This window comes from Lepisosteus oculatus, chromosome 4 (genome assembly GCF_040954835.1).
Source record: "Lepisosteus oculatus isolate fLepOcu1 chromosome 4, fLepOcu1.hap2, whole genome shotgun sequence".
Lineage (NCBI taxonomy): Eukaryota > Metazoa > Chordata > Actinopteri > Semionotiformes > Lepisosteidae > Lepisosteus > Lepisosteus oculatus.
Genome location: NC_090699.1, coordinates 7,420,673 through 7,434,064, shown reverse-complemented (window position 1 = coordinate 7,434,064; position 13,392 = coordinate 7,420,673). Strand labels below are relative to the sequence as shown.

The 13,392-nt window shown below is 45.0% G+C and overlaps 1 protein-coding gene across 1 annotated transcript; it reads right to left on the bottom strand.

The window, feature by feature from the left end:
- Positions 1–1,895: 1,895 nt before the first annotated feature.
- On the bottom strand, positions 1,896–8,366 carry LOC107075933 (zona pellucida sperm-binding protein 4-like). Its single transcript, XM_069188486.1, has 15 exons — positions 7,979–8,366; positions 7,432–7,551; positions 6,564–6,682; positions 6,243–6,444; positions 5,784–5,902; positions 3,990–4,089; positions 3,795–3,917; positions 3,540–3,712; positions 3,311–3,408; positions 3,103–3,230; positions 2,759–2,939; positions 2,530–2,671; positions 2,375–2,450; positions 2,170–2,258; positions 1,896–1,994 (listed from the first exon to the last, which is right to left on the bottom strand). The coding sequence occupies exons 1-14, from the start codon at positions 8,340–8,342 to the stop codon at positions 2,173–2,175; spliced, it is 2,031 nt and encodes a 676-aa protein (XP_069044587.1). The 5' UTR covers positions 8,343–8,366; the 3' UTR covers positions 1,896–1,994; positions 2,170–2,172.
- Positions 8,367–13,392: the final 5,026 nt, after the last annotated feature.

The window sequence follows — 13,392 nt, the reverse complement described above, 5'->3', positions numbered from 1 at the left end:
CATCCACCCCACCGAACTCAAATTGCACAAAATGCAAACCTGTTGATTTCAACACATCAAATAATTAAAAGTACCGAGTGTGTTGGTTATATGTTCGGTTGTTTTATCTGAAAATAAAAATACTTTCCAAGATTCCTCTGGTCTGCATGTGAGACGGTAGAGTTTCCAATGTTGTTTTGCAGTCGAATTACGAACTACCTGGGTTATCTTGGTGCATAGTGCCCCCTTTAAAAAATTCTGATTCTTTTTCACATTTACGATTTTTTTCTTTTTGCTTAATCAATCAATGAAAGTTTATAAAATCCACAACAATACACCATGCAGCAGTAGTTGCTGGCAATGAAATGTCTTTTCTGCGAGCTCACCAGGGCTAAAAATCACAATTCAAGTTACAAAATAAGGTTACATAATAGATAATAGTGCAATCAAAATGGAATAAAATAAACTCAGAAAGAGCTCAATAGAAATAGAGCAATACATTGTCCCAGTAGTGCAGTATGCCGAATACAATTAAATGTATGCAAACAATGATCTTGTGATATGGGAAGTTACTAATCCTAACTTTTTTAAAATACGTGGCTCGAAACATGAATCTTTAAACAGCCCTTGATTTCCATACTGATTTAGAAAGGACCCAATGAGAAACCAATGACTTCGGTGTTTTCAGTGGAGGTCGGGTTCATCGGCTAATAAGGGGGAAAATACAAACAGCTGAGCAAGAATTGAGACCAGAAAGTGGCACAACATGGTTACCAGATATACATATACAGTATAGTAGGAATATTAGGACAAGACACTGATAAAACTATTGATTGTTTCACTGGTGTCTATGGTACGTGCAGAACAGAGCCAGTATCAGGACCAGGGCTTGTGGAAGTGATCCAAACATTCTTTAGAAGGGTTTTTATGGAACTAGTTCTGTGTATGCTATTTAATTGTCCTACTCTATTGCAAACCCCTCCCCACCCAAGTTCTGTTGCCTCCTTTGCTTGGTTTTTACTACTCAGAAGTGTAGTAAGAAGCCACTTTTAAAGGTTCCATCTGAAGTTCATTAGAACATAGTGTCCTGCACTTATTTGAAACTGCCATCATGAGGAGTACGGGTAGTGCTGGTCAAATTTCCAGAAAGTCCCACAACCCTCCCACTGGAGGGTTTCAAAAATGAAAATGCCAACAACGCAAAACTGCTACTGTCACTATTTTGGGGCAGCAAAGCCCATAAATATATTCTTAAATATTAGGGGTTTGAGTATCTTTCACTCAACCGAGAGTGAATCTTTAACTAGACCAATTCCAAATGGCAACGAAATTTCTGAACAGGGAAGCTTTTCATGCTTAATAATAGTACAACTGCACCCATGTATACAGCAGCATATTTTAAATGCCCTAGGTACAAGAACTGCTCCAGGCCCCTTGAGTACTTCTGGCCAAACCATCACATTTAGGTGCAGGAATGAGATCTGGATGGAGAGGCAGCACCATTTGAAAAGGTTACACTGTCTAAAACCCACTCGATGGAGTAGAGCTTCAAACATTCTCCAACACAACTGGTCTAAAATCTCAGCTGATGAAGCTTGAGAAAAGTAACGCTACATACAGTATGTAAAAAGAAATTGCAAAACCTATTACCCAAGTGAATTATAACCCCCCCCCCCCCCACCGACAACATCCAAGTCAGGTTGACACTTCATGATGGAAGCAGACTGCCAGAAACCATGGCAGTAACCTCAGTTGCCCAACAGCAAGACCCAGTCCTGCAGGAACTACAATTCAGTGGCAAAGGACACCATTAGACCCTTACAGGTTGGTAACATGACCATGGATAACTGCACCCATTTTACTTGCCCAAGAGCCCAACCATCCCCCTCTCTAGTTAGGGCACACAGAACACTGGGTCACTTTCAACATCTTTATTAGGACCAACTTCCTCCAACAGAACCAGCTCTTCAGACACATGTTGCTGGTCCCTGAAGCAGCAAGCAGCAGGCAAGAACCTGAAAAAGTGGTTGAAGCCCCATTTAGTGCAGGAAAAAGACAGGATTTTCTGGAGTACAATGGGAGAGAAATTACAGAAAGAAATCAGACCTTGGAATCCCTGAAAACAAAAAAATACCTCCATGCAAAGGGGTCCCATAGCAATTTAGTGACACTCATACCCCACCAACCTACCCCTCAGTCCCTAGGGCCCTCATCCTTCCCTGGGCAGGGGGTCCTGACACAGCGCCTGTCAGCATCTGGGTTCTCCAGCACTGGGATTTCTGCAAGAGAAGATCAGATACAGTAGTAGGCTCCTGAGGTACAAAATACTATTGCAAAGCATCTGATGTGCATGGACAGAAGGAACACACGGAGAAGAGCTTAAATAGAGACTCACTGCGGCCATCAAAGCAGCCCTCCACACACTGCCGCTCAGACGGTAGGCACAGCTCTGTGGAGCACATGAAGTAGATCTGGAAGAGGGATTACATGCCAAGTTGTCATGGTTGTTTTACAGGGATCTATAGAGTCTGCAACCACAAAAAGCCTCACCTCCTCATTGATGTAGGAGTAGGAGGTGCTGTCCAGGAACTGGAAGGTCTGGATGTGGAAGCGGCGGTGGTGCTTGGGCAGAGGCAGCTTGGAGTGGATGTGCAGGGTGGACGTGTGGCCGTAGTCCAGAGGGTTGGGGCAGCTGCAGAGAGAGGCACCATGATCAGTACCCTGCCTGCAACCCACTGACCAGCCCAGGGTTAGAGCTGCACACGCAGTAGCCCCTCACCCATCATAGAGCAGCACCCAGACAGCCTGGCCAGAGCGGGGGTAGGCAACGCAGTAGTGCACCAGCAGCACCAGGTTCGGGTCTGGAGCATTCAGCAGTCGCACCTCCAGGTAGACTGGGTTCCCCAGCAGGAGCCGGAGGGGCCGGTGGTACTGAGGGTAGAACCTGGAGTAGCTCTCGTCTAGAGGAAGATGGAGAAGGTATGGGTAGAGCTGTATACTGTGGCCGGATCATAAAGCTTGGCATTGTGGAGTCTAGTATAGCCAGTCATTTCTCTTACCCCTCAAGCCATGTCGCATTGAATACTCACCTCGTGAGGAGCCATTTGATAATCAACCTCTCACCTGTGGCGATCCGGAGCTGCACCCCAAACACTCCCTGGGACAGGACAGCAGAGGGCAGGTAGGGGCTCTTCACCAGGTAGCCTGTGCTGGCCAGGTTCCCCTCAGCATAGCGGCACTCCACCAGCAGCCTGCAGAGCAGGAGGCAAGCCATATTCCTCCATGTGGTAAGCTGGCCAGCACAATAGATCTAGATCAAAATCCTGCTCACCTGAAGGGGCTGTCCCTGGTAATGACTCCATAGCTCTGCATATTGCGTCTTGCCCGTGTCTCCACCTCAGCCAAGTAGATGGTGGTCTGTCCTACCACCTGAGCAGAGAGCAAGGTCAGTAACCAAAAACTGCCTCTTGAGCAGGTTCCTTCTACTTCTAATAAAAGGAATTCTATACTCCTATATAAATGACTGGGAGAACTGATTTTAAAGGGATCGGTGTACTCACAAAGGCATGGGTCCCGCAGCCAGTGACAGGGAATTTGAAGATGGCAAACTCTGAGGTACAGATGACAGGGATGCAGGATGCGTTGCCAGCAATCACCAGGCTGGCAGGATCCACAGGGGGTACAGAGATGGTCCGAGGGACAGCAAAGACAAAGTGCTTGTCGGCAGTGCACTCTGGGGAGAGAAGAGCATGTCAGGATCTTCATTATCCTGGTCAGGAAGGTGTCTAGGACTGGGTCAGTAAGGAGAGGCCTACCCTCCAGTGGATAGTAGCAAGAGGATGTTCCTGGGTCCACACAGCATCCCTTGGCCAGGCAGTGGGCTGGAGAAATCCTCCCTGGACCACAGGGCACTCGATGGCTCCTGGGTAGTTGACATCCTGGAGAGACCAGATTGGATCCATCAACACAGTTGTGTAGCCAGTTACCAGCTCTCCAACCTATACACTCACCCTCCCTTGGTTTGTAGGGGCGATAGGGACAGGACACCACAATCTCCCCTCTTGGGCCAACATTGGGAATGTACACCACCTTCACAGTGTAGTGAAGATCCTGCAAGAAGAAAAAAAAGGGATAAGACAGTTGTGCTGGCGACGTCTGCAGATAGCCAACCCCACTTCCAGATCTGAAAGTACCCAGGAACTACCACCAGAAGGGCTATTCTGTAGAACAGTGGAAGTCATGTTTACAGCCCACACCCTGAAGGTGAATGAGCTGCAGTGTTAATTCCCCCCTCCCCATCCTATTTTAAGGACTAAATACCCACAAAAATATTCCACAATGAGCATCTTGGAGTGAATCCACACTCATCTGACCGGTTATTCCATCCAAAACTCCTTCTGAAATGTCTTGGCACATCAAGTTCACCGTTCACACCTCATGTCATGAATTCTTATGGTTTCTTAATTAAATGGTACCTAGATAGGCGTGTACACTGGAGACATTTCACGCTGTATTGCTGTGCATTAAGAACTAGAGCACCTTGGTCTTTTTACAAGATGAAAAGGCACAGAAGGAAGCAATGCTCGTGGCACTCCATGCTTTTAGCAGGAAGAAAGCAATCTGGAGCCTGGCAGTATTTTATATAGGACAAGCCAAGCAGGAAAGGCTCCTGTAAGATACTGAAGTGCTTGTCGAGTCACAGCATGCAGAGACTTGTATTAAAACATCCATTTTATGCACTGTAGCTAGTCCACAAGTTAAACCAGAAGACTAAGCAAGAATAAACAATTTTACAGTTCAAGTATTACTCTTTTGTCTTGACCGGAGATCAGTGCAAGAAGCTCCGCTTAAAATGAATATTGGTCAAACATGCCACACGTGCTGCATTTCAGCTTGGTAATGGGACCATCAAAAAAGCAGTTTTTGTTCATCTTGAAGTGATTAACCAAGTTGATAATATGCTCAGAGAAGTAGAGTGCACACAGCATGAAATAACCATTAGAAAAGAGGTCAACATACTTGTGTGGCTGGGTGTGAAGCTATGCAAGAAATAGGATCACGGCACCAACATTTTACAGAGCGTGCTGGCCTTTACCCATTTAAGAAAAAGAGCTGCGACACCTGAAGTTCAGCCCTGACACCATTAAGAGCACAAAGTCATTAACACCTAAACTATGGTAGTGTTAAAAGGGCTAGTTATTCATCAGAAAAACTGGCCCAGTGAGGTAAAGAATACAGATGTTACCTGCCCACTTTTAATAGGTTTAAGCAACTCAAGCAGTCATTCTACTACAGTTATTAGCAAACTCTGGATTGCCAGGAGCCTCAAATTTCTAATGGAATGGAACTTGACAAAATTCCATACATGTGTCCCAAAATAGATTAGGAAGATATCTGCAGCAAAGGGTTCATACGTCTTGCATTTGATCTGCCCTTTCTGGGGATTACACAAAGGCTTGTGCTTTTTAACAGCTATACAAGTTAAGCTGCTTGACTAGAATGACTAAAACTAGCCTTACTTTTAGTCATTTAAGAAGATGAGTGCACATTGAGCTCAACAGTCACTTTCTAGTTACCCTCTAAATTTAGTCCGACTCTTGGGGACTCGATAGGCCAAATTAACCCTGGTCATCTGAACCAGCTTCTTCTAGAACAATACCCATTTGTTTAGACAAGGTCTTCCTTTCAGCCATATGGTGGAATTGGAAATGGAAGGCATGTTCATTGCTCATAGTACAGGCCAGTATATATATATATAAAAATGCATAATACTCAGGAAATACAAAGCCCAAGCCCAGCCTCACCACAAGCTGGACATGGCAGCCAGTGTACAGGATGGTCAGGGTGTTCAGGTACGGCCCTGCAGTCACAGAGTATCCACAGGATGGAGTGTCCAGCACAGACACCAGGCTGCCAGAAGAACCTGTACAGGGTACACAAGAATCCAAGTTTCTTCTTGTACCTGCAATATGAAATCCTGTCAATCAGTAATGGATACCATGTATGCATTATGGCATATTGGATAGAGGCAACTATTATTTTAAGGTGCATCTTGCATCATAGGGAAGCTCCAAACAGCAATCAGCACAGTGTAATGCTGCAACCCACAATGTCAAGGCACATTTAGGGGGTACTGGAACTGTTCAAAATGCCATGTAAGCCCCCTGTTCCATTAGTGGCCAACAAGCAGCAGCAGTCTTGCTAGGCAACAGCCTTCTGCCTTACCAGGGACCAGCAGTAAAACTCCTTCCCCAGTCACTCACTCTGAACCTTGATCTCCTCCAGGGGGCCAGCAGGCAGGGTCACAGTCATGCACACCTCACTGCAGGAGATGGTCAGGCCTCTGGGAGGTGGGGGTGGAGGGACAACTGGAACATGGCAGGACACCGTGCCAGTCACCCATTTCCTCTGCTGTTTGTCATAGTATCTCACGGTCAGGGAGTAGTGTTGCCGCTGGTTCTTCCTCTGTGGTGGGGAACAGGGTTGCAGGTTAAAAGCACTGATGTAGAGCCATTTGGAGCAACTAGGGCACTATTGCTCTCGCACAAGCTCCCAGGGAGTCCAAACCCAGAACTTCCCCTTACCCAGGTCCTGATGTAACACCCTTTGTAGGAAGCCACCAGCACCAGCCAGCTCCTGGTGGTCCGCACCTTGTGCCCACAGTGCTCTGGGAGACTGGTGACCAAGAGAGGAGCCATTTTGCCTGGGAGAAGGTGGAGTGTTAGAGGCTTACAGGTAAGTGGGCTTTCACAGCAGCTCTGTACAGCACCAGAAAGCAAGAAAAAAAAAAAAGAGGTCTTCCCCTTTCTAGGGACATATACTGCATCATGCCCCTAATTCTGGTCCTCCACACTTGCCTGCTCTTCTCTCAATTTAATTGACCAAAGGGTACTGAACTGGAATACATGCAGGTTCTCTTTGGTTACAATAGAAACTGGAGGCTTGGCACAATAGTCCACACTCTGCATCTTCATAAAAAAAAAAACCAACAACCCAAATAAGCATTAGTATTGTGCTCTGCGAGGCAAGAACATCCCCCCTGGTAAGGGTGGTTTCAAGCATCTCATGCAGAGACATACCCATTTAGGGAGATACAATCCATTGAGCAAAAAAGCACATTCATTTGGAGACACTGTAGACTTCATAGAATTAGGAAAGTCACAGAAGTCTTTACCCCATACACTGTATGGAACAAGATTTCCCTATCCATTCCCATGAAATGGTGCAATGTTCAAAGACGAGCAGAGCATTCTGGGGGTGCATTTACCCACTGAGGTACAGGGACAATTGTTTAGAGAGGCTGTCCTGCTACATTGGGGGATACCACTGCAGCACAATCCTTTGGTTTACAGCTCAGATGGCACATGAACGGGTTTTGATCTCCTGAACAGAGGATGGCACAACCTGTCCGTGTATAGGGCTAGTGCAGGTACAGGCAGGGTAGAACCTCACCTTTCAGCAGGTAGACTCGGCTGAACCTCCTCACAGAGAACTTGAGCATCATGCTGCTCTTGCCACAGGACAGCAGGGGGCGGCTGTGGGATTGCTGCTGCTCAGGGTCACCCTGAGACTCTGGGAGGAAAGAGAGGAAATGTTACTGGGCACAAAACCTTCAAGTTGGTAGCTGCATCAGCAAAGGAACAAGTAAAGCTTTATTCCATGCTGAAGAGAAAAGAAAAACAGTTCCAGCTGTGGAGCCATCTTCAGGTGAAGGCTCCACAGCCAAAATGGTTCTCTTCAGTACAGAAAGTAGATTTACTTGTTCCCCGTGAAGATCTGTAAGAATGCACTTCACTCTAGATGAAAGTTACTTCAGAAGGAATTTCTGCTGTAACCTACTGAAAGGAAAGAAGAAGCAGCCCTATGCAAAGCATGCATGCAGATAGGAATGGTCATGACCATTCCTATGCACCCAAAATTCCTTTTAGAGGAAATACAGCAGAGCTACTTTACTACCATGCAGTTGTATTCAGTCCACAGACTTGCAGAAACTCCCTACCAGGGTCAGAGGAGGGAGGATCTGCTCCAGAGGGACCAGTTGTCACTGCTGCCACATCTCTCTGCACATCAGCACCAGAGTCCTTATCCAGGTCTTCCCCCTCAGCATCAGAGTTCATTTCCATCAAGTCCTGCTCTTCCCCATTTAGTACCCCTCTCATCTCTCCAGCAGAATAACCATCATATCCATCTGGTGGGGTCTCCCGGAATGCAGGACTACCCACATTTGGCTCAAAACCATCATAACCTTCCTCTTCAACAAAAACAGCATCTTGACCCTTGAGCTGGGCTTGGGCCACTGCAACACAGAGCCATGCTAACAATACAGGCAAAAGGAAAACCATCACAACCACTCGTCTCCCCATTTTTTCATACAAAAACACTTCAAGAGCAGGAATAGCTATCGCTCCTGCCGCTGGGGTTTATATACACGCACAGTGAGGCGCGCGCTGTCCTGTCGGCCAATCAGGAGCAGGTAAGGAAGTCCAGAACATTTCCACGCGCTGAGGTTTCGGACGCGGTGTTGAGAGTGAAATCACGTGACACAGCTTGACTGCCCGGATACGCTGCGTGATCAGCTTGTTCTTGTATCATCAGTCTAAACTGAGACAATAAAAATAGAACTTGTAAACAATCGTATTACATCGTGATGAAATGCCGTTGATCGAATTGCACAATGATTCTTCATGATATTAACATTATAGCTGTAATGCAGATCGCGGTAACTTTCACTGTGTTCGAAGATCCCGCTGTGTTGATGACCTGAGCAAATTGAAACGCCAGAAAACACCTCCGTACTACAATACATTCTCACGAGCTGATATTAGGCAGGAAGTTTGAAAGCGAAGGCAGATGACAACAAGTGTTGTTCAAGGTGAGAAGTGTGTTCATAACGGGAACATTTAATAAGTTAATTTCCGTTCAATTGTATTCCTACTACGGACAGAGTTTATTTAAAATTGATATATCAATTCCACAACAATACAGCGTGCAGCAGTAGTTGCTGGCAATGAAATGTCTTTTCTGCGAGCTCACCGGGGCTAAAAATCACAAAATCCAAGTTACAAAATAAGGTTACATAATAATAGATAATAGTGCAAACGAAATGGAATAAAATAAACTCAATATAAATAGAGCTGCGATGTGTCCAGGGTGTATGCAATACAGTATGTCCAAGTAGTGCAGTATGCCGAATACAATGAAATGTACGAAAACAGTGGTCTTGTGATACAGGAAGTTACTAATCCTAACTTTTAAAAAATACTTGGCTCGAAAAATCTTTTAAACGGCCCTTGATTTGCATACTGATTTAAAAAGGACACAATGAGAAACCGATGACTTCTTTAGATTTTTTTAAAAGGACACAGTTACGAAGACGTGCTAGTTAAAGCCTCATTTTAAGAACATGCAGTCGCTTGCTAATGCTCGCCTTTTAAGGCTACATCCGCAACTCTTCTGATTTAGGGTATGATATTGGTGACAAATGTAATTTTCCTGTTCACACAAACACACAGAGGATACTGGAATTAAGTGCAAAATACACCAACTCGGCAGACGGGGTTACTGGAGGTCAAAGTCCCCGTGCACGGTCACGTGATCACCCGAAAAACAAGGCGCTATATCTCGGTAAAAAGACATGAGCTGGGAATTTACTTTCAACGACACAGACGCAGCACTAACGAATGAGACCGGTTTGGTTTCCCGACACCAACGAGCCATTCGCACACGTGGGGCTGTCTGTTTGCCAGTACTCGTTGTAAAAAAAAAGGAGAGAGGGACAGATGTGAACACGGTTTTCCAAAGGATGAAAGTCGCCTTCATATATTCACATTTGCGACCCATTTCGCACTCTTCAGCGTAATGATATTTCCCCCAAAAAGTGGATAAAATCTCAAAAGGAAGAAGACATCTTAATCTCGTAATGTACAGTACTTGCAATCGTTTTACTGTGGAATTCTGATTCTTCTCGTGAAAAATCTCCGTGCTCCGTCGACTTCTCTCTAGGACAGCGCGCCGTGACTTTAAGTGAGGGGCCTGAATCAAGTGCTGGAAGAGCGGGTGTCGTGACTTTTTTTGCATTTCAGCTCAAGTGAAAAAGGTCAAACCTACTCCTGTCTACATCCATGGGAATGGCGTGGAGATGGTGGACTCGTACAAGTACCTGGGAGTGCACATCGACGATAGACTGGAATGGTCTAAGAACATCGAGGCCATCTATAAGAAGGGACAGAGCCGACTTTACTTCTTGAGGAGGCTCAGGTCCTTCAATGTGTGTAGTAAGATGCTACATATGTTCTATCAGTCGGTGGTAGTGAGTGCCATTTTCTACGCAGTGGTGTGCTGGGGCTCTGGGATTAGAGCAGTGGATTCTAAAAGGCTGAACAAGCTCATCAGGAGAGCAAGCTCTGTCATTGGGTCTGACCTGGACCCCTTGGAGGTAGGGGCTAAGAGGAGAATGGTGTCCAAACTAGAGGCCATCATGGACAACATCTCCCATCCCCTCTATGACAGGCTTGCAGAAATGAAGAGCACGTTCAGCAATAGACTGATTCATCCACGGTGCGACAGGGAGCGCTACAGGAGGTCATTCTTGCCTTCTGCCATAAGACTGTACAATGCATCCACTGTGTGTCTGGGCAGAGGCAACATTGACAGTGACCTGTTTCTGGACTGAACGCATCTACTGCTACATCTGTTCTCTTTCTTTTTCTTTTCCCGATTACATCCGTTTTTTGTGCAATATATGCCAGGGACCTGTTCAATACATTTACATCTATATTTATATGTATATCTATATTTACATCTATATTTATATTCATATGTGTGATACGATTTTTCTGTGTACTGTTCTGTTCTAGTCTGTTCTTTGTGTGTCCGGACTGTGAGTAACTCTTGTATTGTATTGTATGTATTGTACTATTATTAGATAATTCGTTACACTGTGGCTGTGTTGTCTGTGTTAAGCTGCTGTTGCACTGCAATTTCCCTCAGGGTATCAATAAAGTATCTATCTAAAACATCTGCCTTCCTGGCGTCTTGCAACACGAGAACGGCGGTGAAGCAGTTCGCTTTGCGTGGGCAGAGCACAAGTGGGAAAGCCTCTCTCTTACGCACGAGTCAGAGCACAAAACGGGCTCGTCCGGGATCTCTCGCACCCGAAGCGAGAATCATACCCCTAGACCAACGAGCCATTCGCAGAGGTGGTGCTGGCTGTTTGCCAGTACTCGTTGTAAAAAAAAGGAGAGAGGGACAGATGTGAACGGTTTTCCAAAGGATGAAAGTCGCCTTCATTTATTCACATTTGCGACCCATTTCGCACTCTTCAGCGTAATGATATTTCCCCCAAAAGTGGTTTAAATCTCAGAAGGAAGAAGACATCTTAATGTCGTAATGTACAGTACTTGCAATTGTTTCACTGTGGAATTCTGTTTCTTCTCGTGAAAAATCTCATTGCTCCGCCGACTTCTCTCTAGGACAGCCCGCCGTAACTTTAAGCGAGGGGCCTGAACCAAGTGCTGGAAGAGCGGGTGTCGTGACTTTTTTTGCATTTCAGCTCAAGTGATGTCAAAGCAAAGAAGAACGGATGGAATGCGTAGTAACCCATGGCTTAAACAGTTTATGGATTTCCCTAAATGTATTACTTCTGTCGTTTTTGCATCATCTGTTTGCTGAACTTGATCAGTGTGTCTGCTGCACAGTATTACACAGAGAGTCTTCTATCTTCAGGCTGCTCATCTGTAGACAAACTGTATTGTTGGGATAATCTCTGAGGATGGTGAATCTTCTTTCAACAGACTGGGCATAGCTTGTTCTTGTCACGCCCTCTGTAGCCAGAGGGCGCTCCTTCTCTGTCCTGTCCCTAGTTTCCAGTCTGCTGTCCTTCCTGTCCCTCTCTTTCCCTTGGGCTATATATTTCCGGGTCTTGCACTCTGCCAGGGCTCAGGATTGACGTTCGGAATTCCTGAGACCCGCCTAGCACCAGGTCGCTCCACGTCCGCTACCTGGGGGCTTTGGTTTCTATACGGCAGTCCTGAACTCTTTGCACTACGAGCCCGGGCCTTTTTCCCGTTCCACCGCTACGCATATGGGTCTTTTTCCGCTCTCCTGCTCTCCACGGTTAGTCCCTTTGGACGTCCGTGACAGTTCTATGACCACCATAATCAATGTAGGCCAATCATTCCAGACCTTTCTCAGGAGTCTGTTGGACCCAGATACAAGGATGGATGATATTACCATCCTCATCTGGAGGAAAGACCTGACAAGACAGTATGAAAGACTCTCCTGGCTTCTTAACCTGAGGATCTGACTGGGTCATTAACATGTCAGAATGGACACCTGGAAACAGAACACAAAGTCAGAAAGTTACTGATTGTTGCTGGAGTGACACTCTATCTACTTTACTGCAGCTGCATTTCTCACATGTAATAAAATACTCAGAGTCATTACTTATGTCAGAGGGTTAAATATCAAGAGGAACAGGTAGATTGGCATAAACCTCTAGGAGAGGAGATTTAAAGATGCAGTGACCCCTGATGCTAATTTGAACTGTCTGTCTGGGCTCTATTTATAAAGTTTGTTTTTGCATGTTGGAAATTTAAAATTCTTAAAGAGATCACAGGTCGGTACATTTGACATATTTGAGTGCCTTCTAATTCACTCCCTACTGTTGTCCCCTATAAGATAAATTGAGAGGCGTGTGCACAAGTTGTGATTTGATAAAGAGGAATATTTATTTGATATCTTTGAATATCTGTAAAATTAGTAAATTGATCTTTAAATCATTAGCATAACACTTTGGAAAATAAATTGCTTATGGAAGAATTTAGCATTTGAAGTAATTAATAACCAGTAATTGGAGTTTGCATGATCATATAATGTGTTACAATCTAACGACAGTATACCTCCAAATTCTCTCATAGAGCTTCCCAGTGGATAATGGGTTAATGGATGAGATGTAGAGTATTTGTTAAAATGTATTTAACGTTAACCCATGATCACGTCACAAGATAGAGTTGATCTTGGATTTTTGAGGTCAGGCCCTAAATTGAAACAGCTTGTAAAGGAACCTTTTCAGATCCTAATGTGAACATTAAAACTTCCAGAGAATTTCTGATTTTGGGGGGCATCTATAAACACGTATTTGCTGTGCTGAGCCGATTGATATTGCAGGAGAAATATAAATTGTTGTCTTTGTACCAGTAAATACGGCTCAGAATACTGGCTCTTGTAAAACTGTTGCATGTTATTGGTGAAATGTATAATGTAAATAAGGGCAAAATTGTAGTAATAATCTAGTTCTTGATATTGCAGGAGAAATATAGATTTATATGTGGTTCTTAGAGTATGTGACGTCTTGTAACTACTGCGTATTCGTAAACAGTGACAGTTATTGTACAGGCAGTGAAGGGAACTTCC

Coding starts and splice junctions, on each gene's coding strand:
- LOC107075933 (XM_069188486.1), bottom strand. CDS start 8,342: ATGGGGAGACGAGTGGTTGTGATGGTTTTCCTTTTGCCTGTATTGTTA. Junction 6,445..6,563: donor GGTGTTACATCAGGACCTGG/GTAAGGGGAAGT, acceptor TCCCCACCACAG/AGGAAGAACCAGCGGCAACA. Junction 5,903..6,242: donor GGAGGAGATCAAGGTTCAGA/GTGAGTGACTGG, acceptor TACCCTGTACAG/GTTCTTCTGGCAGCCTGGTG.